Genomic DNA, 26,390 nt, shown 5'->3' with positions numbered 1-26,390 from the left:
TGTTGTGCAAATGGAACATACAACAGGTGGTAATTATAGGCAATTAGCAAGACACCCCCAATAAAGGAGTGGTTCTGCAGGTGGTGACCACAGACCCTTTCTCAGTTCGTATGCTTCCTGGCTGATGCTTTGGTCAATTTTGAATGCTGGCGGTGCTTTCACTCTAGTGGTAGCATGAGACGGAGTCTAAAACCCATACAAGTGGCTCAGTTAGTGCAGCTCATCCAGGATGGCACATCAGTGAGAGCTGTGGTAAGGAGGTTTGCTGTGTCTGTCAGGGTAGTGTCCAGAGAATGGATGAGCTACCAGGAGACAGTCCAGTATATCAGGAGACGTGGAGGAGGCCGTAGGAGGGCACCAAGCCAGCAGCAGGACCACTACCTTTGCTTTTGTGCAAGGAGAAGCAGGAGGAACACTGCCAGAGCCCTGCAAAATGACCTCCAGCGGGCCACAAATGTGCATGTGTCCACTCAAACTGTCAGAAACAGACTCCATGAAGGCCCGACGTCCACAGGTGGGGTTTTTGCTTACAGCCCAACACCGTGCAGGATGTTTGGCATTTGCCAGACAACACCAAGATTGGCAAATTAGCCACTGGTGCCCTGTGCTCTTCACAGATGAAAGCAGGTTCACACTGAGCACATGTGACAGACGTGACAGAGTCTGGAGACTGGAGACTCCTCGGAGAACATTCAGCTGCCTGCAACATCCTCGAGCATGACCAGTTTGGCTGTGGGTCAGTAATGGTGTGGGGTGTCATTTCTTTGGGGGGCCACACAGCTCTCCATGTGCTTGCCAGAGGTAGCCTGACTGCCATTAGGTACCGAGATGAGATCCTCAGACCCCTTGTGAGACCATATGCTGGTGCCGTTGGCCCTGAGTTCCTCCTAATGCAAGACAATGCTAGACCACATGTGGCTGGAGTGTGTCAGCAATTCCTGCAAGAGGAAGGCATTGATGCAATGGACTGGCTCGCCCGTTTCCCAGATCTGAATCTGATTGAGCACATCTGGGACATCATGTCTCGCTCCATCCACCAACGCCACGTTGCACCACAGACTGTCCAAGAGTTGGCAGATGCTTTAGTCCAGGTCTGGGAGGACATCCTTCAGGAGACGATCCGCCACCTCATCAGGTCATACAGGCACGTGGAGGCGACACACACTACTGAGACTTATTTTGACTTGTTTTAAGGACATTACATCAATGTTGGATTAGCCTGTAGTGTGGTTTTCCACTTAGATTTTTAGTGTGACTCCATATCCAGACCACCATGGGTTGATAAATTTAATTTCCATTGATAATTTATGTGTGATTTTGTTGTCAGCACATTCAACTATGTAAAGATGAAAGTATTTCATATGATTAGTTCAGTAATTCAGATCTAGGATGTGTTATCTTAGTGTTCCCTTTATTTTGTTGAGCAGTGTAGATCTGCAAGGTCAAGATCCTCGTATAAAACCATAATCTCTACGAGCAAAAAGAAGAGAAAATATCCAGCTCGAAGTTCCAGATAATACTTGACATTTATGTAACCCCTTAAGGACTCAGCCCATTTGCACCTTAACCCCTTAAGGACTCAGGGTTTTTCAGTTTTTGCACTTTCGTTTTTTTCCTCCTTACCTTTTAAAAATCATAACCCTTTCAATTTCCCACCTAAAAATCCATATTACGGCTTATTTTGCGTCACCAATCATTGTGCGACAAAATCGAAGAAAAAACGCCATTTTGTAATTTTTGGGGGCTTTGGTTTCTACGCAGTGCATATTTCAGTAAAAATGACACCTTATCATTATTCTGTAGGTCCATACGGTTAAAATGATACTCTACTTATATAGGTTTGATTTTGTCGTACTTCTGGAAAAAATCATAACTACATGCAGGAAAATTTATACGTTTAACCCCTTAACGACGCAGGTCCTGCGCCGGCTCCCGCGATATGAAGCGGGATCGCGCCGCGATCCTGCATCATATCGCTTCGGTCCCGGCGCTCATCAACGGCCGGGACCCGCGGCTAATACCACACATCGCCGATCGCGGCAATGTGCGGTATTAACCCTTTAGAAGCGGCGATCAAAGCTGACCGTCGCTTCTAAAGTGAAACTGAAAGTATCCCGGCTGCTCAGTCGGGCTGTTCGGGACCGCCGCGGTGAAATCGCGGTGTCCCGAACAGCTGATCGGACACCGGGAGGGCCCTTAACTGCCTCCTCGGTGTCCGATCAACGAATGACTGCTCCGTGCCTGAGATCCAGGCAGGAGCAGTCAAGCGCCGATAATGCTGGTCACTTTTTATACCATTAAAAAAATGAATAAAAAGTGATCAAAAAGTCCGATCAAAACAAAAATCATACCGATAAAAACTTCAGATCACGGCGCAAAAAATGAGTCCTCATACTGCCCTTTACGTGGAAAAATAAAAAAGTTATAGGGGTTAGAAGATGACATTTTTAAACGTATACATTTTCCTGTATGTAGTTATGATTTTTTCCAGAAGTGCGACAAAATCAAACCTATATAAGTAGGGTATCATTTTAACCGTATGGACCTACAGAATAATGATAAGGTGTAATTTTTACCGAAATATGCACTGCGTAGAAACGGAAGCCCCCAAAAGTAACAAAATGGCGTTTTTTTTTTTCGATTTTGTCGCACAATGATTTTTTTTTCCGTTTCGCGATTTTTGGGTAAAATGACTAATGTCACTGCAAAGTAGAATTGGCGACGCACAAAATAAGCCATAATATGGATTTTTAGGTGGAAAATTGAAAGGGTTATGATTTTTAAAAGGTAAGGAGGAAAAAACGAAAGTGCAAAAACGGAAAAACCCTGAGTCCTTAAGGGGTTAAAAATGTCATCTTCTGACCCCTATAACTTTTTTATTTTTGCGCGTACGCCATTGACCGCGTGGTTTAATTAATGATACATTTTTATAGTTCGGACATTTACGCACGTCGCAATACCACATATGTTTATTTTTTTTTTATTTACACTGTTTTATTTATTTTTTATGGGAAAAGGGGGGTGATTCAAACTTTTATTAGGGAAGGGGTTAAATTACCTTTATTAACACATTTTTAAAAAATTTTTTTTTGCAGTGTTATAGGTCCCATAGGGACCTATAACACTGCACACACTGATCTTTTACACATATCACAGGCATGTATTAACACGCCTGTGATCAGTGTTATCGGTGCTTGACTGTTCCTTCCTGGATCTCAGGCACGGAGCAGTCATTCGTTGATCGGACACTGAGGAGGCAGGTAAGGGCCCTCCCGGTGTCCTGTAAGGTGTTCAGGACGCTGCGATTTCACCGCAGTGGTCCCGAACAGCCCGACTGACTATGCGCTTCTAAAGGGTAACTACCGCACATTGCTGCAATCGGCGATGTGTGGTATTAGCCGCGGGTCCCGGCTGTTGATGAGCGCCGGGACCGACGCGATGTGATGCGGGGTCAAGTTAAACAGATTTGTAAATTACTTCTATAAAAAAATATTAATCCTTTCAGTACTTTTTAGCAGCTGTTTGCTACAGAGGAAAATCTTTACTTTTTTCATTTCTATTTTGTGTTGTCCACAGTGCTCTCTGCTGACACCTGATGCCCCGAATCAGGAACTGTCCAGAGCAGGAGAAAATTCCCATAGCAAACCTATGCTACTCTGGAGAGTTCCTGACACGGACAGAGGTGTCAGCAGAGAGCACTGTGGACAACACAAAAAAGAAATTCAAAAAGTAAAGAATTTCCTCTGTAGCATACAGCTGCTAAAAAGTACTAAAAGGATTAAGATTTTTTAACGCCTTAAGGACCAAGGACGTACAGGTACGTCCTTGGTCCTGCCTCCGTGATATAACGTGGGGTTACACGGTAACCCCGCATCATATCACGGCGGGCCCGGTGTCATAGTGAAGCCGGGACCCGCTGCTAATAGCGCGCAGCGCCGATCGCGGCACCGCGCGCTATTAACCCTTTAGCCGCACGCTCAGAGCTGAGCCGTGCGGCTAAAAGTGAAAGTAAAAGCTGCCAGTTAACTCAGTGGGTTGTTCGGGATAGCCGCGGTGAAATCGCGGCATCCCGAACAGCTTACAGGACAGCAGGAGGGTCCCTACCTGCCTCCTTGCTGTCCAATCGCCGAATGACTGCTCAGTGCCTGAGATCCAGGCATGAGCAGTCAAGCGGCAGAATCATCGATCACTGGTTTCCTATGAGAAACCAGTGATCAATGATAAATATCAGTGTGTGCAGTGTTATAGGTCCCTATGGGAGATATAACACTGCAAAAAAAAAGTGAAAAAAAAAAGTGAATAAAGATCATTTAAACCCTCCCCTATTAAAAGTTTGAATCACATTTCCCATAAAAAAAAAAAACACAGTGTAAATTAAAATAAACATATATGGTATCACCGCGTGCGGAAATGTCCAAATTATAAAAATATATCATTAATTAAACCGCTCGGTCAATGGCGTACTCGCAAAAAAAATTCCAAAGTCCTAAATAGTGCATTTTTGGTCACTTTTTATATCATTTAAAAATGAATAAAAAGCGATCAATAAGTCCTATCAATGCAAAAATGGTACCTTTAAAAACTTCAGATCACGGCGCAAAAAATGAGCCCTCATACCGCCCCATACACGGAAAAATAAAAAAGTTATAGGGGTCAGAAGATGACAAATTTAAACGTATCAATTTTCCTGCATGTAGTTATGATTTTTTCCAGAAGTACGACAAAATCAAACCTATATAAGTAGGGTATCATTTTAATCGTATGGACCTACAGAATAAAGATAAGGTGTCATTTTTACCAAAAAATGTACTACGTAGAAACGGAAGCCCCCAAAAGTTACAAAACAGCATTTTTTTTTCAATTTTGTCGCACAATGATTTTTTTTCCGTTTCACCGTAGATTTATGGGCAAAATGACTGACGTCATTACAAAGTAGAATTGGTGGTGCAAAAAATAAGCAATCATATGGATTTTTAGAATCAAAATTGAAAGGGTTATGAGTTTTTAAAGGCAAGGAGCAAAAAACGAAAATGCAAAAACAGAAAAAAACCCGGTCCTTAAGGGGGTTAATAGAAGTAATTTACAAATCTAAAGCAATAATTTCAAACATTAACCACAGGGCCCTTGTGCCGAGGATAAAAGATATACGTGCTTGAACATACAAATGCAATAAAAACAAACATCAATATTTAGCATTGATAGATATTGATAAAATATAAAATTATATGAAGTTGGTGTTACTTTCGGTAATTCGGCAATTGATAGTCCAGAAATATGCTAAAGTCCCGTAAATTATATGGGATCCTGATATATTAAGAAAGATGGGTAGATTATAGTAACCAGCCTGATATAAGTCCCACTGTATCGTCACCTGAGGATAGATAGGGAGGTCCGCAAGTCTCGGGTGGTGAAAGACGCTGGCATGCGTCACCACGGCGGCCTGCCTGCAACAGACCAGTTTGAATGGAAGCCACTCCCGGGATCTCTCGCTGTAGTTGGAATCTAACGGTGAACGAGTGCAGACCTCGTGGTATCCTGATGGCGTGTGACGTCTCAGGCGCTTGACAATGCTGCCTGGAAGTTGGACTTGGATGATACTGCTGGTTTAACCCAAAGTCAATCCTTCAAAATAGGTGAGTAATTGGATATCGGTGATGTAGTCGTACACCTAGACGCGTTTCAGGGCTCTTATAAGTAGAACACGGCCCTTCTCTCAGTAGGCATGTATCATACATGCCTACTGAATAGTATTACCTATAAAAAATCGGCCCCATCACACTCTATCCTGTAGACCACATAGTCTGTGTGGCAAGTAATCAAATCCCTCCTAACAGAAAATTCTGTCCTCTTTTTAACTGTGGACACCACTTACAACTATCGCACCGGTGGCTACCTACCGGTGCAGACCCACTAAGCCAATCTGATTTTTTATTTTTCTCTGCCACAGCGCAGCTGTTGGTTAAAATATTTCCTATATTTTTTGCTTTTCTAAAGGTTACTACAGAATGTGGCCGATTTTATATAGGTAGTACTCTTCGCCCCATGTACACTCGATTCTGAGAACATGTTCATTCAGTTAAAACACTCAAGGGATGCCCCAGGATTATAGAACTTATCAATGTAGAACATAAAGGGGAAACTTCCTTATTGAAGTTTTTTGGGCTAGAAAGAATCCAGTCTTTCGCTGGGAGGATAAAAGGAAAATATTGTTACAGATGTAGGAGAAGTGGATCCGGCAAACTCAGGCCCAGGGTCCGGCAGGTCTAAATGACAAAGTGGATTTGAGAATTTTTATATAACCTGAGTACTGGTCTCTACCTGTGTTGTTCTTAATGTTTTTAACTTATGTGTATCACTGTTTTTCACATTGGTGGGATTTTAGTGTTGAAAGCATAGGCCCACCGATGTCAGCACCAGGTATTTCTCACCGGCACTGATGACAAGGGGGGAGTGGTCTGAAGAAGTGCGCCCAGTGCGTGAAATAGCTATCATACTCTTGGCATCCCTCATCCTGATGCTGTTTGTCTGCCGAATGTACTGCTGTCAATAAAGTCAATAAAGTCACATGCTGAAAGTTTCAAGTTTGTCTTGTGTGTTATTTCAACAAATAAATTAGGCAGTATGCAACACTTGTGCAATGGTTTGCCTGCTTGCAGTCTCAAGCAAATCGTACAGTAGGGACATGGAAATGCACAAAAAAATATACTAAAATGACTGTGTGCAACTGTATATCACCGCTAAAGGGTTATATATATATATATATATATATATATATATATATATATATATAGGCTGCCTAGTTGATAGCACAAAATGCTATTTAATAACGGTATGATTAGGATTCTCACAATTGTCATGAGCTGTATTGGCTTGAAGTGTTTTCTTTTTTAGTTTAACGTTTATGAAACTTCCGTATTACCCCCAAGCAATACATTGAGTTTGCTTTTACCATCACAGGGCTATTACTGTAGATTGAAAACTTCTTAGATTGATAATGTAATTAGACTCTACAGTGCTAGAACACAATGCAAAATATTTGTGGCATAGTTTCTCCTGCATAACTGACCGCTCCTAGTACAGCACTTTCATCAATTATTGTAAATTGACCTTTTGACTGTAATGATTTGCGCCCATCGTGCACTTATACACCACGAACACACCTTAAGCAGAAGAATGTCCCCACTTCACTACCCAGCACTGTCTTATCAGAAAAAACGAGCAAAATCATTTATGTGGAAAATAGCACTGTTTTACTTTCTGCATAGGGAAACAATTAAGGCAAATTCACTTTCTGATATTACGATACAGAATTCTGTTATTATAATTAAAGAAAAAAATAACTTTAGAATACAGCACTGGTTTCTAATTTTTTTTTTCATGTAAATTCTTTATGAAAATGAATAAAACAAGAAGAACTTTCAGAAATGACATGTGTGAAAATAGGACAGGGGCTTCCCCTGAAGAGTTTGCAGTCAAGCACAGATAGCTTTCATGGAATATGTTAGAAGCACTTAGTTGCCTTTTACCCTAAATCTCTCAGCTGTTTGTAGCAGTAAATGTATACCATCATACATTACTATGCTATAGTATGTCAGTATGCTTTGGGGAGACATTTGGACATAGGCTGGGCAGCTATGGCATACTGCCACAGGCAGGTTTATACCCTTGGGTGTCATTTGACAACAGTGGTAAAAGATGTTAATGGTAGAACCTTTCAGATACGAAGAAGTTACATATTAGTGTGGAGAATGTGTTTGCTAGTCAGAATACTACAAAGTAATTCCAATAAGAATAAAGTATTTACATTTCACCCATATTATAACTACAGGTAAAGTGATTTTCTCTTTGTACAATAAATTGCTGCTTCTCCGTGTAACTTTCTTTTATTATGTTGCCCACATAACAAAAATGAGGGACATTTATCAAAGCATTTAGTAGTTTTTTTTTTTTGCTTAAAATTGTCACAATAAAGTCGCACGTGCGACTACTTTCTTTTTTCTGCAACTTTTTGATTGTGCAGTGTCCTAAGCAGAAAGCAAAAATCTTGCTTACGAAAGCAAAAAGTGATTTTTGACTTGCAGTGGTCAGACATTTATCAAGTGCGAAAGTCGCAGAAAAGTTGCATCACATGGAAAAACCTACTAAATTTACTCCAACTCAGACATGGAGCAGACAAAGCCACTACCAAAGCAAATAAAAGAAAAATTGCTTACATTGCTTACGTGAAAGAAATTTATCAGCAGGCTGAAAGCAGTTGATAAATAAGTCGCACATAAGCAAAAAAATTGTAAGAAAAAAAAAAACTAAAAATAGGAATACATAAGCAAACATTGTCCACCATCTCTAGCTAAAGTTCCAGTTTAATATGATAATTACCTAGTTAGGGGGAGCTGCATTCTACCATCATATCTTAAATTGTACCTGTTGTTAACAAAAAAAACTTTTTCATATATATATATATATATATATATATATATATATAACCATTATATGTATATTTGTGATATATATTGGTTAAAAAATATGTATATTTTTGTCCCTGCAGCTACTGCTTGTGTGTCTCTGTGAGGAGACCAAATACAGGAAGTGAGAGCAGGACAAGCAGGGCTTTGTACACTGAGGACGAGCGGGGCTCTTTGCATTGAGGACAAGCAGAGCTCTGTGCACTGAGGACAAGCAGGGCTCTGTGCACTGAGGACAAGCAGGGCTCTGTACACTGAAGACAAGAAGGGCTCTGTGCAGTGAGGAGAAGCGGGGCTCTGTGTAGTGAGGAGAAGCAGGGCTCTGTGCACTGAGGACAAGCAGGGCTCTTTGCAGTGAGGACAAGAAGGGCTCTGTGCAGTGAGGAGAAGCTTGGCTCTGTACACTGAGGACAAGCAGGGCTCTGTGCACTGAGGACAAGCAGGGCTCTGTGCACTGAGGACAAGCAGAGTTCTGTGCACTGAGGACAAGCAGGTCTTTGTGCACTGAGGACAAGCAAGGCTCTGTGCAGTGAGGACAAGCAGGGCTCTGTACACTGAGGACAAACAGGGCTCTGTACACTGAGGACAAACAGGGCTCTGTACACTGAGGACAAGCAGAGTTCTGTGCACTGAGGACAAGCAGGGCTCTGTGCAGTAAGGACAAGGCAGGGCTCATTGCATTGAGGAAAAGCAGGGCTCTGTGCACTGAGGACAGGCAGGGCTCATTGCATTGAGGACAAGCAGGGCTCTGTGCAGTGAGGCTCTGTGACACGCTCCCAGCTCAAAAAGCAGGATGATTGACAAGCCAGGCGCCTGCACAGAGCCCTGCTTTTCCTGCCTTCACTTCCTGTATTTGGACTCCTCACAGAGACACACAGGCAATAGCTGCAGGGACAGCCTTTTTTTACTCAAAAATAAACAAATTTTTTAACCAATGTATAATACAAATATACATATAATGATATTATCTACATTATGTAAGAAGGCTAAAAGGTTTAGCCTGAATTTGTAGGAGGGGCATTGGGGGGCTTTAAAACCCGCGGCGTCTGCTTCCCTTTACACTGCGGGTGTTCGCACGTCCCACCCTGCTGTCCCTCTTCTGCTTGCTATAATTATCACAAGGTATGCCCTCTAATTTTTCAGGTGTAACCCCTATGCGGCAGTATATGGCACAACTCAAACTGCCTAGTTAGATAGAGGTTTGGTTGGTTAGGATCGTAGTTAGGCAGGCTCGCTATCTCAAGCACCGAACACAAATAAAAAGTTAACGGCAGGTACATATTAAATTTTCTTATACCATATCAGTCATAAACACTCTAGGAACTCCAACAGCTTAGTGAATAAGATGACATTACCATTAGCACATCTTTCAGATTAGTAAATTTGGTGGAACAGATTGAATGTTTTCAATAAAATTTCAATCAGAAATATTCCAGGCCTATATATATAATAGAAATAAATCAATTTGTTTAGCAATATAGTCTGTGGGCCCATTTGTCTGGAAGATTTTCCCACACCAACTGTGTAGTATAAATATTATATGATTAAGCCTTAAAGTGTCAGGAAACAGGAGTGGGGAGAAGTGAACCCTAAGCTGTCCCTAAAAACCACTCCTTACATGCCCTAAAGTGCATGGCTGCACGAGCCAAAGAAAACAAACCAACTGTACATGTTGGGAAACAAGTCAGGAACATAACGGGAATACTATAACCAACAAACATATATAAGCACAAACAAGACAGGAAATGCTAACAGGTCAGGAAATCAAGAGCATTGTTCACACTGGACTTAGAAGAAGGAACACACTAGATAACCCCACTTCAATTGGGAGGGACATCAATACCAAAGCCAAATTGGCTCTTAGCTAGCAGACACTCTCTACCGAGTGATCAGGATACTAGCCAAGGAGGAAACAAAAATCCTAAATGAAAGCAAACACGGGTACGGACACCAGACTAACTTACTTCTAGATAGAGGGATTAGCACAAGGCTCAAAACAGGATTCTATTTTAGGAGATCCAGGATCAAACAAGGTCAAAACAGGACTGACAAAATGCACAGTGTGAATACGGACCCAGGAAACACAAAGCATATGCAGAACGAACAATACAAGAATACTAAAAACCTGACAAAGTACTCAAACAAGGCAAGCTAAAATCCATATATCAAACAGGACAGTCTTGTGATCAGACAAACATAGAACATAATGCAAACATGATCAAAGTATCAGGTATAATGACCAGCCCAGAGCAGCACCTGAAGAGGCCTTATATATCCTCCCAGTGCTGAAGGCTGGAAGCATTAAAGGGGTACTCCCGTGGAAAACTTTTTTTTTAAATCAACTGGTGCCAGAAAGTTAAACAGATTTGTAAATCACTTCTATTTAAAAATTGTAATCCTTCCTTGACTTTTTAGGGGCTGTATACTAAAGAGAAATCCAAAAAAGGAATGCATTTCGTATGATATCCTGACCACAGTGCTCTCTGCTGACCTCTGCTGTCCATTTTAGGAAATTTAGATTTCCCTATAGCAAACATATGCTTCTCTGGACAGTTCCTAAAATGGACAGCAGAGGTCAGCGGAGAGCACCGTGGTCAGGACATCACAGGAAATGCATTTCTTTTTGGATTTCTCTTTAGTATACAGCCCCTAAAAAGTACTGGAAGGATTAAGATGTTTTAATAGAAGTGATTTACAAATATGTTTAACTTTCTGGCACCAGTTTAAAAAAAAAATACGTTTTCCACGGGAGTACCCCTTTAACTCTTCCCAAACCAGGGAGAACAAACACAAACTGTTCAGACACAAACAATGTCTGAAAAGGACCCAAAGCAGAAAATACAAAACACAGAAAAATGGACATTACATAAAGTAAATGTGTCATCAAGTTTTTATGTTAAAGGGTATCTGTTGGCTCAACATCAGGTACAAAGCTGCAGATCCCAGGAGCACACCTCCTCCCTTTGTTTCCCAACCTGCTTTAACTGACATACAGAGCTGGAAGCCGAGCCCTGCACATAGTCCATGCAGGGCTTGAGGGGGAGGAGGGAGGCATGCTGCTGCAGCTCAGCACCACAAGTTTTGCTCTTCAGCTGTTAACAAAAAAGCCACTTTTATAACTTTACAAATAGCGATCAGCAAACCAAAAAGTATGGTTTATTTTTTTTCCCCTAGCACCTATCTGCCAGAAGCTAATTTTTTTACTTTAATATTCAATATAATCCAGAAATTGTGCAGTTTTCCATCTGACCACTTAGCTTAATAGGCTGACTCTTTGTGTTCGGAAGAGGAAACAATTCAGTTTTCTTATTATTATTATTATTATTATCACAGGCAGGTGTACAGTAAAAGGTAACACCAGTTTACAGACAAAACAGGATTAGGCCATTTAGATAGTTACAGCTCTCCATCACTTCCCTGCACAACAACCTCTGCAATGGTCACACAGCATGTCAAGGAAAAAGTCAATGGACCAGCTCCACTCTTGTTTTCTATGGTCATGGGGTTCCTATAAAGCATATCTCTAAATGCTGCACAGAAAGCTCCAACATTGTAGCCGCCCCCATAATAAGGCAAAATGAATTAAATCATCCATAAAATTAGAAAAAGGAAATATATTAGAAAAGAACCCCATGTTTCAGTTTCTAGCTTTAATCAAGACCATTGTCCCTATTTTAGGGAATTAGAAATCCCCTTAAACATTGTTGTATACCTTAAATATATAATTTCAAAGGAAAAGTCAGGACAATAGCTAAGAGCTTAAGAGGATAACGCTCATATGAACAGTTGTATTGCTTTTTATGCCTCCATATATGACCACCTTCAACTGAATAAGGTACTGGATAAAAAAAGAATAAAAAATAACATGTACATCCTAATCTATGCAAGCAGCACACATTTTTATTTTAATATAGAACATTGCCATTATTAGGATTAAAGTGAAGCTTTTAAAATTACATTGAATTTATTCAATCTTTAATATTAGGAATTGAAAAGAACTAAATGCACTGTGGTTCTGTAGACAATACATGAAAAGAAAACAGTAATTCAAGGAGTCCTAATTAAAAACATTCCAATGGTAACGAGGAGAAGAAATTTTACCTGCAATTATTTCAGATTATAATGCTTATGTTGTAATAGTGAAATCTATTAAAACAGTAACATTTTTGGGAAAAAGAGGTCAATGTGTTCCCTAACAAATGTGCGTGCACTAAAATATCAGTCACAGTGCCATTTGAAGGAAAAATTCCATGTCATGTCAACCTGACCAGTGAGCATGAACTTTATATTGAAGGAATATAGGCTTATTTGTATTTGTCATTCAGGACCTTTGATGGGAATGAACTAGCCAATGACATAAATCAAGTGCTTTGGAAATGGTGGTTTAAAAGTAGAAAACAAGAATGAGGTGCATAGTTTAAAAGATTACAATTTCAAGAGAAATAGGAAAAACTTTAGGATATAGGAGAACAAGGACCGTGAGCCCCTTAGACAAAGTAAAGTAAGTGGACCCAGGGAATTTTTCCCATCTAGTTCTATATATAACATGCCTAACAGTTCATAAAAACAAAATAAAAAAAACAATAATCTTCATGAACAGTGATATTAGAGCAGGATGCAATAAAGTGGTCTGTGTACTGTCATACTTACCATATAAGCACAAAATATAATCAAGTTACAAATACATGTTCTACTGTTGTTGAGTTCCAATGGCTACTACCATTAGTGAAGAGCAAATCTTTTTACACTCCTTATGCTGGTGTTCTACCGACAGAGACATTTCCTTTTATGGAAACCACTTACAATATATCACTTATAAGACAACTTAGGTTTATACATATTCTATTTCAGCCTCTATTGGTCAATGTGAGAAATAGGAAATTTGTCTAACATTGCACTAGCTAGGTTTGGCTGATTCTCTGTAGATAACACACTTATTTAAAACATAATTTTGGACTAAACATTATATCATATACAGCCCATGGACAACAGTGGCGCTAACACTGAAAAAAAATATTGCTAATCTTAGCTTTAAGGTAGGCAGTCCACCGATCTTTTGTATCAACATAAACATAATGTAGATAATAACATTTAAATGTTTATTTAATACTTCCAGGAAAATCTATATTCTATGTGGTAGTGATATTTTTTGGCTAATGAATAGTTAAGCATTTAAGACACTCAATGGCACAGAAAGGATATAAAAACGGACTTGTACAGAAATAATTATTGGTAACCCCAGGGATGCTGTAGGCCAAGAAAATTCCATTTCCAGTTTCTATTTCTTTGTATTATGGAAAGGTCTACTTCTAGACACCAGCTTTGATTAACCCAATGTTACACATGCCATTACATGCTCCATCATAATTCACTATGCTCCAGGTACAGTTTTATAGATGGCATGTAGAAATTGCTTCACAGGATTTTATGGTTTTAATTAACTTATCCCTGAATTAATGGAACGTAACCCAGTGAAGGCTACAGAATATGGAAATATCCAAAAGTATTTTGTGCTTGCCAGAAATGTAAAACAACATCTTCACTGTGTTATAATGCATTATTAAAATGTGTTTATATTTTTAACCCGACGCAACTATTTGAAGTTAGATCAAACACACATTTACATAATTTGAAGACCTTGTGTATTAATAGTGCTAAAAAGGACCTTGTCATAATTTATATATAAAAAAAAGTACAGGAATAAAAAAAAATTAAAGCTGCTAAAGGATAGTTAGACACGAACATAAAAAACTACTGGGAATTACGTATAAAGGAGCATTTACCTGAATATATTCTAATTCCTGGGTCAAATATATCTATTTTCATTTTTCAGTGCTGCTAGTTAAAAAACAAGTTGTTAAGATAGTAAAGCCCGTAACCAGTAAATATGGCATCAGCAAACTGTTTAAAGGGGTACTCCACTGTCACGCCACGCCCCTTCAATGCAAGACTATAGACTTGCATTGAGAGGCGTGACATGATGTCATGAGGGGCATAGTCGTGACGTCACGACCCCTGCAGCCCGCACTCAGCGTTCGGAACATTTTGTTCTGCTGGGGCAGTGGAGTACACCTTTAAACTGGAGAATAGTTGGGCGCAGAGTGAGAATGCTAAAGTTGGCCATATACATAGGGTACTAATTGTAGGACAGAATGGCAGATTTTGTCCAGTTTAGTTGACTATGATCTATAAAACACATGATTGTTTATGATGACCAACATCTGCCAAAATTGTTTTTCTTTGTGTTTTACAACAAAATAAAATAAAAAATAACATATAAGTGATCTGCCAGCTTAGTCTATTGTACTTGCACAATTGTTCCTATTAACAATCCCATAGAACTTTGGTATCCAACATGCATAGGCAACTTTACTAGGGTCCTTGGCAGATTATATGTACAACATATAGTAGAAGTAATTTAAAACTTCTATCCATACAAAATCAATAGAAATATACAGTAAAATCAATCTTGTTGCATGCAGTAAAAGGAGTAAGCAACATGCCGCTTCCCCATAAAATAAATATGTTATTGCTTTAAAAATAAATACATACTGCATGAATGTGTTTTTAAAGTAATGAAAGTAAGTATACACCATTTGGTTTTATCAGGAACAGGCATTCTGCATTCTTCTTTTATTGCATGCAATAAGGTTGACTGCAAGCCTTTCAATGCTAGAAAGGCCTCTAAAGCATAGCCCTGGGGTTTCCTATGTGAATATGTTATTTGTGTAAAAATATATTATTAAGGCTTCTTTCACACTGCCTTTGTGCCCCGTCGAGAATGCCCGTCAAACTCTTCTTTTTTTTTTTGAGTTTGATGGCTGTCATTTTGACAGGGCGCAACGGGCAACAGCAGGTCCGGATGAATCCCATTATAGTCAATGGGGTCCGTTGGGTGCCGCTGTTTTTCAGTGGGAGTAGCAGGAGGAAAAGACAGCGCAATTCTCCCCCGTGGCCGTCACACTAACGTGTGACAAAGGTAGTGTGAAAGGGGCCTAATTTATGCATGGAAGGATAACTAAGAATCATAACTAAGAATAACAGAATCAAAGAGAAGCATATTACAGGTAAAAGGTCTGAAATGTCAGGTATTACCAGATGTGTATAGGTAGCAATCGCATCAGGACACTGGTGACTGACAAAGACCCCAGGGTCTACCACAAACAAAATACCAGCATTGCACCCCTTAGAGGCAGGTTATGCCTCTAGGGGGTGCAATATATAAATAAAGGACAAGACAAGGACAAGAGGTAAAAAAACTGAAGTCTATGAATGCTAGATATAGAACTAATGCTATGGTTATGTTGCACAATTAAGCTTAGGATATGTCACCCACTCCCTAAAGGAAGCCCCAGTGAGACTCAGATATTGTAACTGTCCATAAAACCACAATTAACATATATGGGCAGTTACATCATCAGAGCTTCCATGTAGCCTCCACCAAGCCATGTAGTTTGTCTCCATAGTCAGCCTACTTCTCCTTCTAAGCTCCTTCCACAACGGTGGTAATGCAAAATGTGTGTGGGGGTGGCTTTCAGCAGTACCATGGCTCTGGGGGAAGCTCAGGATGAGAAGAAGAATGAGGTTCCTGTATCTCTGCCCCCAGTGATAGTGTGACTGCACTCCCTAAGGTTTTAAATGGATACGCATAATAAGTGCCATGAATATGACTTTTACAAGATTTTGTAGGATGGAATGGTATAGTGTTTTATGGTATTTAATCCTCTTTTTAACTGTATACTATCCCAGGTTAAAAAGCCCATCAGAGGTCAAAAGGCTGCTCTCTTGGTCTCGAATGGCATGATCCAACCAATAGACCCATAGAAATAGGGCTAGGTAAGTTTCTTATTTAAACCATTCAAACATAAACATTCTTCAATCATTACTGCTTTATATAAGAAGTTCTAAATCGATAGGATTTTTATAAGCCTTTTGTATGGGTGAACAAATATATAAACCAGTAAACAGACATACATAAAAAAAAGCATCAGCCACTAGCATTCATAAAATTCTATCAATAAGCAACACTCAATAAAAGACTTAGGTGATGAACTGTACAGTTCCGATCATCATGCATAATACATGCCAATTTCAAGGCACTGATGCTAAATGAGTCAGCAGCTACCAAGAGTCCAGGGGAATAGACCCTAGGGGTAGAATGAGTGAGTCCCTACCCATTAGTTATTGTTATGCTCTCGATTACCTATTTTATTGTGTACAGCTACTACGTAATGCATATGAATATTCGGCAGATACTCTTTATTCCTTGACGGAGAAGACTTGCTCAATTAGCATATTTTAATGAACGTCACAATCTGCGGTTGTATATCAATATTATGTCTGGAGCACTAAGCTATGCTGATATGCTCCAATTCATTCATTTGTTCCTTAGCAACTAGGAATGCTTTTACATTAGTGCCTTAGCATTTCCTTTTATTTTCTTATTACTATTTTACTCACTTGCGGGGATACAGAATTCAAAGTTTCCACTTTTGCTCGTAAGGCATAACTTGTCCATACTCGAAATCACAAAGGAGGAAAGCTGCAGGTTTCATTTAGCAAGTCTTTCACTCAATTTATCTGCATAATTTAATGTATTACTAGGCTGGATAATGGAATCTGCATACATTATAGCTGTAAATTCCTTTTGGCTTTTATGTCTCAGAACTTTGTAATACTCAGCACATATAACATCTCAGAATGGACTTAATGTTTGCTATGTAGGAGCAAAATTCCACGACACATGATTGTCTGGATATCTTACAGAAATCTAATGATCATAGAGCATCAAGGATAAAGATGACATCTATTGTATATAACATTTTGTATATATTCAGTTATACAAGGATAGCACCACAGTCTATACTCTAAGACGGCCATTTATCAAGGTCTTAAAGGGGTACTCCACCGCAAGACTGCTTATTCCCTATCCAAAGGGAATAAGATGTCTGACTGCGGGTGTCTCGCCGCTGGGGACCCCCGTGATCTCCGTGCTGCAACTGGCATTCGTTTAGAGCATCGGGTTCAGCACCAGAGGTTCTTGACGTCATGGCCATGCCCCGCTCGTGACATCACGGCCGTGCCCCCTAAATGCAAGTCTATTGGAGGGTGTGTGATGGAGGAGGCATGGCCGTGATGTCACGAGCCTTCGCCCCGCATCACCAGTCATCCACCATGGAGCGAAGTTCGCTCCGTGCACTGTATGTCTGGGGTGCCGCAGCCAAGATCCAGGGGGCCCAAGCAGCGGGACCCCCGCGATTAGACATCTTATCCCCTATCCTTTGGATAGGGGATAAGATGTCTAGGGGCAGGGTACCCCTTTAATTGCTCTGTAAATTTGAAAAGTCGCAGCTCACAGTGTGTGACACATTTATGATGTAACTTTCATCTGCAGTATGGCTTTTTGCACCTGTGAAACCAGTGGGCATTTTGTTGGTCTGGTTTGTGCAAAGTTTCCTTGGCGCATTGATTTATGATGTATGACTTTTGCAAAAGTCATACAGTTTTATGCAATGGCCACTCTAGAAAGGATCAGTCACAGGCAGCTGACAAGTCCATGCATCTTGATAAATGCTGACCAGCTTCACTTGGCACACACTAGTGCGCTGTGCAGGAGAAGAAATGCCCAAAAGTTGAACATGTTAATAAATGACCCCCTAACTGTTTAATTTTTTTCAACTACATACAGTAACTGTGTGAGGGCTTGTTTTTTTGTGCTGTCATCTATAGTATTTTTTTTTTCAATTTGAAAGATTTTAAAAGGTTTTGGTTGATTGACTTCTTTAAATAATTTTTTTTTCTGGGATGTGAGGTGACCAGCAATTTGGTCCTTTATTATTTTTTTCTCTTTATAACATTCACTGTTCAAGATCAATACCATCAATTTAATTGCTTAATAGTAGATGAAGCATGACGTTATATGAAATTTTATTGTAATTGTTTGATTTTATTTGATTGTTTTTATTTAAAAAACAGGGAAAGGGGGTGATTTATGTTGCAGTGAACTGCTATTTCTTAAATCTGCTGGTATAGCCTGCCTATGACAGGCTGTAATATCAGTCCTGTCATGGCAGCTACAAGGGTCTTCAGAAGGCCCCTGGCTGCCATGACAATTGATCAGCACCTTGTAATTACATTGTGGGGTGCTGATCGGAGCTCTGACATGACTGATACTTGTCAAATAACTGTTTAAGTGCAGCTGTCACTGCTGACCATGGCATCAAAGGTGTTAAACTGCCAAAATTGGACTGAAGTAAGTGTTGGTTGTAAATACAGCCAGCAACCACACATGGAGCAAGCTTAGCTCCTAAAGGCACACTTTGGGGATACGGCAGCCGGATCTGGTGGCAGAATTTGAAAACCGTCCGGGACCAATGACACACCCCGTTCATTCTAATGAGCCGACTTCAGTCAGAACATTTTTGGATTGTATCTGGTTTTGTTGCTGGACTGAAAACTGTGGTCTCAGTACAACAACAAAACTGGATACGGTCTAAAAGTTAGCTGACCAGAGTAACTATAAGACTCTGTCCGGCTCATTCAAATGAATGGGGTATGGCACGGGTTTGGTGGTGTATCCCCAAACCGTGATGTGAATGCACCGTAAGACAGCTTCATATCAATCCACTACATTTATTATGTACATCAGAATGCAGGAAGAGGTTAATACAGTAGGTGTATTACAGTTACAGAATTACTCTTGGGAGCTTAGATATTGCTCCTATCTGTAATAACATCATTGTGTAAATTATTCCTCTATTGTGACTTTACTACATTAATTATCCATGTAGTATGGTGGGTTATCATTGTGCACTATCTAGGTTTAATGGCATAACTGTAAAAATTACTTTTGTTTAGGGACATCACCATGTTTATTATGTCGGTGGTGGGGTAAGATTATTTGCATAATTCCTCTATGATTACTATTATATTTATTCTGATGCACTGACTTCCATGTTAATGCTATGCCTGTGGTAAGATATCCTTATGTGCATTACCCAGGTTCTCTGACATATTTATAAAATGTTATTTCTATTCAGTGACATCACTGTGTGCATTTTCAGGACATATGTATGAGGTTCGGAGGTTGAATTTGCACCTGGGAACTAAAGCCTGAGGCAGCCCAGCTGTTTCTTTGCCATGTAAGAAGCATCATTATTATGAATTTCTTGTAAAATAAAGAAGGGTTTTATCGATTATTCATCAAAGCTCAGTGACATCAAGCAATACCTCTGCCAGCATAAAACAATACTTGTGAAATATGTATATCAAATGCAAGCTAAAGATGTAATAAAATCAGACATAAATTCTTACCTGGTCAAGTAACTGAGAATAAAGCTCATGACAGTTCACAAAAATATACTTGTAGGTGGAATCCAAACAAGCACGAACGCAGTCCTTCACCACTGTGCTGGCTCTCGGAGGGCTCTGAAGTTCGAGAACCTAAAAGGAAGAATTTCACACATAAAGTCAGTGAAATATATTTTATATAACAACAACACATTTACATTTATACATTAAACAGTGATGTATGCTCTGCATGAATGTATCATTGTATTGTAGCATGCATAAAGGGTATTCTCACAATTGGATTGAATAAGGGTTTGACCTCTAGGTCCCAGACCTAGACCATTAGCCAGGGCTACATTTATTCTTTCTGGGAATTTTAAAGGGGTACTCTTCCCCTGGACATTTTATCCACTATTCAAAGGATAGGGGATAAGATGTCTGATCTCAGATGGGACCCAGCACCTGGAACCCCCATGTTCTCCGGGTCAGTACCAAGGTATTCTGAACATTTGTGTTCACAATGCTGGGATCGGGCATCCGTGGTTGTGACATCACCATATGCCCCCTTCATTCATGTCTATTGGAGGGGGTGTGATGACCGACCACAGCCATCACGCCCCCTCCCATTCACATAAATATATGGCGTGACATCACGACCACAGCCGCCCGAACCCAGTGTTGTGAACATAAATGTTCAGAACGCCATGGTGCCGGCCCAGAGATCACGGCGGTTCCAGCGGCCAGACCCCCCCACCATCAGACATCTTATCCCCTATCATTTGTAATGGGAATAAGATGTGCAGGGGCAAAGTAACCCTTTAAACCTTTAAGGACATGCGCCGTAAATGTACGGCGCTGCATAGCATCACTTCGCCCACAGCACCGTACATTTACAGCACGGCTGTGACACGAACGCAGGAGCTACGCTCGCTTCATTCCAGGTGGATCCCAGTGGCTGTCAACAGCTGTGGACCTGCTAGTAATGGCAGACATCAGCGATCACGCTGATGTCTGCCATTAACCCCACAGATGCCGTGATCAATACAGATCACAGGATCTGTTGAATGCAGAACTTTGAATGGCTGATCTAGTCACCGATGAACTACTGCAGGGATCAGATCAGCCAAGATGGTGGACAGAGGTCCCCTCACCTGCCTCCATCCTTCTTCCAGGGTCTTCTGCACTGATCTGCCTTTCAGCAGACCAGAGCAGAAGATCGCTCATAATATTGATCAGTGCTATGCCCTATGCGTGTCGCGTGTATAAAAGTCCGAACTATAAAAATATAATGTTAATGAGCCCCTATGGCGAACGGCATAAACGTAATAGAAAACAAGTCCAACATTTCTGCTTTTGTCACATCAAACTGCAAAAAAACATAATAAAAAGTGATCAAAAAGTCACATATGTGCAAATGGTACTAAAACAAACTACAGATCATGGTGCAAAAAATGAGCCCTCAGACATCACTGAATACAGAAAAATAAGCAGGTTAGAGGTGGTCAAAATAGGGCAATTTTAAACATACTGATTTTGTAAAAAAAAAAAAAGTTTGAGCTTTTTTAAAAGCAGTAAAATAATAGAAATGTATGTAACCATGGGTATCATTTTAATAGTATTGACCCAGAGAATAAGAAAACATGTAATTTTTACCATAAAGTGTGCAGCGTGAAAACTATTTTTTGGGGTTTACCATACATTTTAGGGTAAAATAAGGGATATCATTACAAAGTGCAACTGGTCACGCAAAAAACAAGCCCTCAAATGGCTCTCTAAATGAAAATATAAAAGAGTAATGAATTTTAGAAGACGAGGAGGAAAAAATGAAAATGCAAAAATAAAAATGGCTGTCCTTAAATGGGCACTGTCAGATACAAAAACTTTTGATATGTTGTAAAGCATGCAAAACCAATAGGTTTTGCAATTGCTTTCATTAGAAATTTTCAGTATTTCATACTGAAAAAGCCAGTCAAACAACTGCCCCCGAACCCCCCCCCCCCATCTGCTTGGACACATACTAGTCCTGCTGTGTTCATGCCTCATCACCTATGTCATGGACACACTTCCTTGATTGACAGCTGTTAGTGCAGGGCTCACAGCTGGAGGAAAAATCCTCCCACTGTCAGCTTGTGTCCCGCTACTGTCAGTGACAACAAGCTGGGAGTTGTAGTTTTGCTAATGCTAGTGTCACGATTCGGCTGGCAGGAGGTGGATCCTCTGTGCCAGAGAGGGATTGGTGTGGACCGTGCTAGTGGACCGGTTCTAAGTTACTACTGGTTTTCACCAGAGCCCGCCGCAAAGCGGGATGGTCTTGCAGCGGCGGTAGTAACCAGGTCGTATCCACTAGCAACGGCTCAACCTCTCTGACTGCTGAAGATAGGCGCGGTACAAGGGAGTAGACAAGAGCAAGGTCGGACGTAGCAGAAGGTCGGGGCAGGCAGCAAGGATCGTAGTCAGGGGCAACGGCAGGAGGTCTGGAACACAGGCTAGGAACACACAAGGGAACGCTTTCACTGGCACGATGGCAACAAGATCCGACGAGGGAGTGCAGGAGAAGTGAGGTATACATAGGGAGTGCACAGGTGAACACACTAATTAGACCAACTGCGCCAATCAGCGGCGCAGTGGCCCTTTAAATCGCAGAGACCCGGCGCGCGCGCGCCCTAGGGAGCGGGGCCGCGCGCGCCGGGACAGGACCGACGGAGAGCGAGTCAGGTACGGGAGCCGGGGTGCGCATCGCGAGCGGGCGCCACCCGCATCGCGAATCGCATCCCGGCTGGGGGCGGTATCGCAGCGCACCCGGTCAGTAGATCTGACCGGGGCGCTGCAGTAGCGAGGATGTTGCGAGCGCTCCGGGGAGGAGCGGGGACCCGGAGCGCTCGGCGTAACAGTACCCCCCCCCTTGGGTCTCCCCCTCTTCTTGGAGCCTGAGAACCTGAGGACCAGACTTTTGTCTAGGATGTTGTCCTCAGGTTCCCAGGATCTCTCTTCAGGTCCACAGCCCTCCCAATCAACCAAAAAGATTTTTTTTCCTCTGACTGTCTTGGAGGCCAGTATCTCCTTCACTGAGAAGATGTTAGAAGAATCGGAAACAGGAGTGGGAGAAACAATTTTGGGAGAGAAACGGTTGATGATGAGTGGTTTAAGGAGAGAGACATGAAAGGCATTGGGAATACGAAGAGAAGGAGGAAGAAGAAGTTTGTAAGAGACAGGATTAATTTGGCACAAGACTTTGAAAGGACCAAGATAGCGTGGTCCCAGTTTGTAACTGGGGACACGAAAGCGGACATATTTAGCGGAGAGCCATACCTTGTCTCCGGGAGCAAAAATGGGGGGAGCTCTTCTTTTCTTATCGGCAAAGTTTTTCATGCGAGATGAAGCCTGTAAAAGAGAATTTTGGGTCTCTTTCCATATGGTGGAAAGATCACGAGTCACTTCATCTACAGCGGGCAAACCAGAGGACAAGGGAATAGGGAGGGGGGGAAGAGGGTGACGGCCGTACACCACGAAAAATGGGGATTTAGCAGAAGATTCAGAGACTCTAAAGTTGTACGAGAATTCGGCCAGTACATCCTGGCGGGAGGAAACACAATGCCGTAAATAGTCACCCAGGACCTGGTTAATTCTTTCTACTTGCCCATTGGATTGAGGATGATAAGCAGAAGAGAAGTTTAATTTAATCTTGAGTTGTTTACAGAGAGCCCTCCAGAATTTTGACACGAATTGGACACCTCTATCCGAGACAATCTGCGTGGGCAAACCGTGAAGATGAAAAATGTGTACAAAAAATTGTTTTGCCAACTGAGGCGCTGAAGGAAGACCAGGAAGAGGAATAAAATGTGCCATCTTGGAAAATCGATCAACGACCACCCAAACAACAGTGTTGCCACGGGATGGGGGTAGGTCTGTAATAAAGTCCATACCAATCAGAGACCAAGGCTGTTCGGGGACAGGCAAAGGGTGAAGGAGACCAGCAGGCTTCTGGCGAGGAGTCTTATCCCGGGCACAGACAGTACAGGCCCGCACAAAATCAACAACATCTGTTTCCAGAGTCGGCCACCAATAGAAACGAGAGATGAGTTGCAAGGACTTTTTGATGCCCGCATGGCCTGCGAGGTGGGAGGAGTGACCCCATTTGAGAATCCCGAGACGCTGGCGTGGAGAAACAAAGGTCTTCCCTGGAGGAGTTTGCCTGATGGAGGCTGGAGAAGAGGAGATCAGACAGTCAGGAGGAATGATGTGTTGCGGAGAGACCTCTACTTCCGAGGCATCCGAGGAACGAGAGAGAGCCTCGGCCCTAATGTTCTTGTCGGCAGGGCGAAAATGAATTTCAAAGTTAAAACGGGCAAAGAACAACGACCACCTGGCCTGGCGAGGATTCAGCCGTTGGGCAGACTGGAGATAGGAGAGATTCTTGTGATCGGTGAAAATGATAACTGGAAATTTTGATCCCTCCAGCAGATGCCTCCATTCCTCAAGTGCCAATTTAATGGCCAGTAGTTCTCGATCCCCGATGGAGTAGTTCCTCTCCGCCGGAGAGAAGGTCCTAGAAAAAAAACCACAAGTAACAGCATGCCCGGAAGAATTTTTTTGTAGAAGGACTGCTCCAGCTCCCACTGAGGAGGCATCAACCTCCAATAGGAAGGGTTTAGATGGGTCAGGTCTGGAGAGCACGGGAGCAGAAGAAAAGGCAGACTTGAGCCATTTAAATGCGTCTTCCGCTTGAGGAGACCAGGACTTAGGATTGGCATTCTTCTTGGTTAAAGCCACGATAGGAGCCACAATAGTGGAAAAATGTGGAATAAATTGTCTGTAATAATTGGCGATCCCCAAAAAACGTTGGATAGCACGGAGTCCGGAGGGGCGTGGCCAATCTAAGACGGCAGAGAGTTTATCTGGGTCCATTTGTAGTCCCTGGCCAGAGACCAAGTATCCTAAGAAAGGAAGAGATTGACATTCAAACAGACATTTCTCCATTTTGGCATAAAGTTGATTGTCTCGAAGTCTCTGAAGAACCATGCGGACATGCTGGCGATGTTCTTCTAAGTTGGCAGAAAAAATCAGAATATCGTCCAGAAACACAACAACACAGGAATATAAGAGATCACGAAAAATTTCATTAACAAAGTCTTGGAAGACGGCAGGGGCGTTGCACAGGCCAAAGGGCATGACCAGATACTCAAAGTGTCCATCTCTGGTGTTAAATGCAGTTTTCCATTCGTCCCCCTCCCTGATGCGGATGAGATTATATGCACCTCTTAAGTCCAGTTTGGTAAAGATGTGGGCACCTTGAAGGCGATCAAAGAGTTCAGAGATAAGAGGTAGGGGGTAGCGGTTCTTTACCGTGATTTTATTAAGTCCGCGGTAATCAATGCAAGGACGTAGGGAGCCATCTTTTTTGGACACAAAGAAAAATCCAGCTCCAGCAGGAGAGGAGGATTTGCGGATAAACCCCTTTTTTAAATTTTCCTGGATGTATTCAGACATAGCAAGAGTCTCTGGGGCGGACAGAGGGTAAATTCTGCCCCGGGGTGGAGTAGTGCCCGGGAGGAGATCAATAGGACAGTCAAAAGGCCTGTGAGGGGGTAAAGTCTCAGCTTGCTTTTTGCAAAATACGTCAGCATAGTCCATATAAGCCTTAGGGAGACCGGTTACAGGAGGAACCACAGGGTCACGGCAGGGTGTACTGGGAACCGGTTTAAGACAGTCCTTGAAACAAGAAGTACCCCAGCTCTTGATCTCTCCTGTGGACCAATCAAGGGTTGGGGAATGGCGTTGAAGCCACGGTAGTCCAAGGAGAATTTCGGAAGTGCAATTGGAGAGGACCAAAAACTCAATTTTTTCGTGATGAGGTCCGATGCACATTAGGAGGGGTTCCGTGCGGTAACGCACGGCACAGTCCAATCTTTCATTGTTAACACAATTGATGTAGAGGGGTCTGGCGAGACTGGTCACAGGGATGTTGAACCTGTTGATGAGAGAGGCCAAAATAAAATTTCCTGCAGATCCGGAATCCAAGAAGGCCTTAGTAGAGAAGGAGAAGGTAGAGGCAGATATCCGCACAGGCAGAGTAAGGCGTGGAGAAGCAGAGTTGACATCAAGAACTGTGTCACCTTTGTGCGGAGTCAGCGTACGTCTTTCCAGGCGGGGAGGACGGATAGGACAATCCTTCAGGAAGTGTTCGGTACCGGCACAGTACAGGCAAAGATTCTCCATGCGGCGTCGTGTCCTCTCTTGAGGTGTCAAGCGAGACCGGTCAACTTGCATAGCCTCCACGGCGGGAGGCACAGGAACGGATTGCAGAGGACCAGAGGAGAGAGGAGCCGGGGAGAAAAAACGCCTCATGCGAAGAAAGTCCATATCCTGGCGGAGCTCCTGACACCTTTCGGAAAAACGCATGTCAATGCGAGTGGCAAGATGAATGAGTTCATGTAGGTTAGCAGGAATTTCTCGTGCGGCCAGAACATCTTTAATGTTGCTGGATAGGTCTTTTTTTAAAGGTCGCGCAGAGGGCCTCATTATTCCAGGATAATTCGGAAGCAAGAGTACGGAATTGGATGGCGTACTCGCCAACGGAAGAATTACCCTGGACCAGGTTCAGCAGGGCAGTCTCAGCAGAAGAGGCTCGGGCAGGTTCCT

At 42.0% G+C, this 26,390-nt stretch overlaps 1 protein-coding gene across 1 annotated transcript in view; it reads right to left on the bottom strand.

Moving 5' to 3' along the window:
• Positions 1-26,390, bottom strand: part of UNC13C (unc-13 homolog C) — a 627,474-nt gene that overhangs the window by 300,328 nt on the left and 300,756 nt on the right. Inside the window, exon 18 of the mRNA XM_056572349.1 lies at positions 19,776-19,904. Within this exon, the coding sequence (XP_056428324.1) occupies positions 19,776-19,904 (129 nt within the window). The remainder of the gene's footprint in view (positions 1-19,775; positions 19,905-26,390) is intronic.

Source organism: Hyla sarda, chromosome 4, assembly GCF_029499605.1.
Source record: "Hyla sarda isolate aHylSar1 chromosome 4, aHylSar1.hap1, whole genome shotgun sequence".
NCBI lineage: Eukaryota > Metazoa > Chordata > Amphibia > Anura > Hylidae > Hyla > Hyla sarda.
This window is presented reverse-complemented; position numbering and strand designations above follow the sequence as displayed.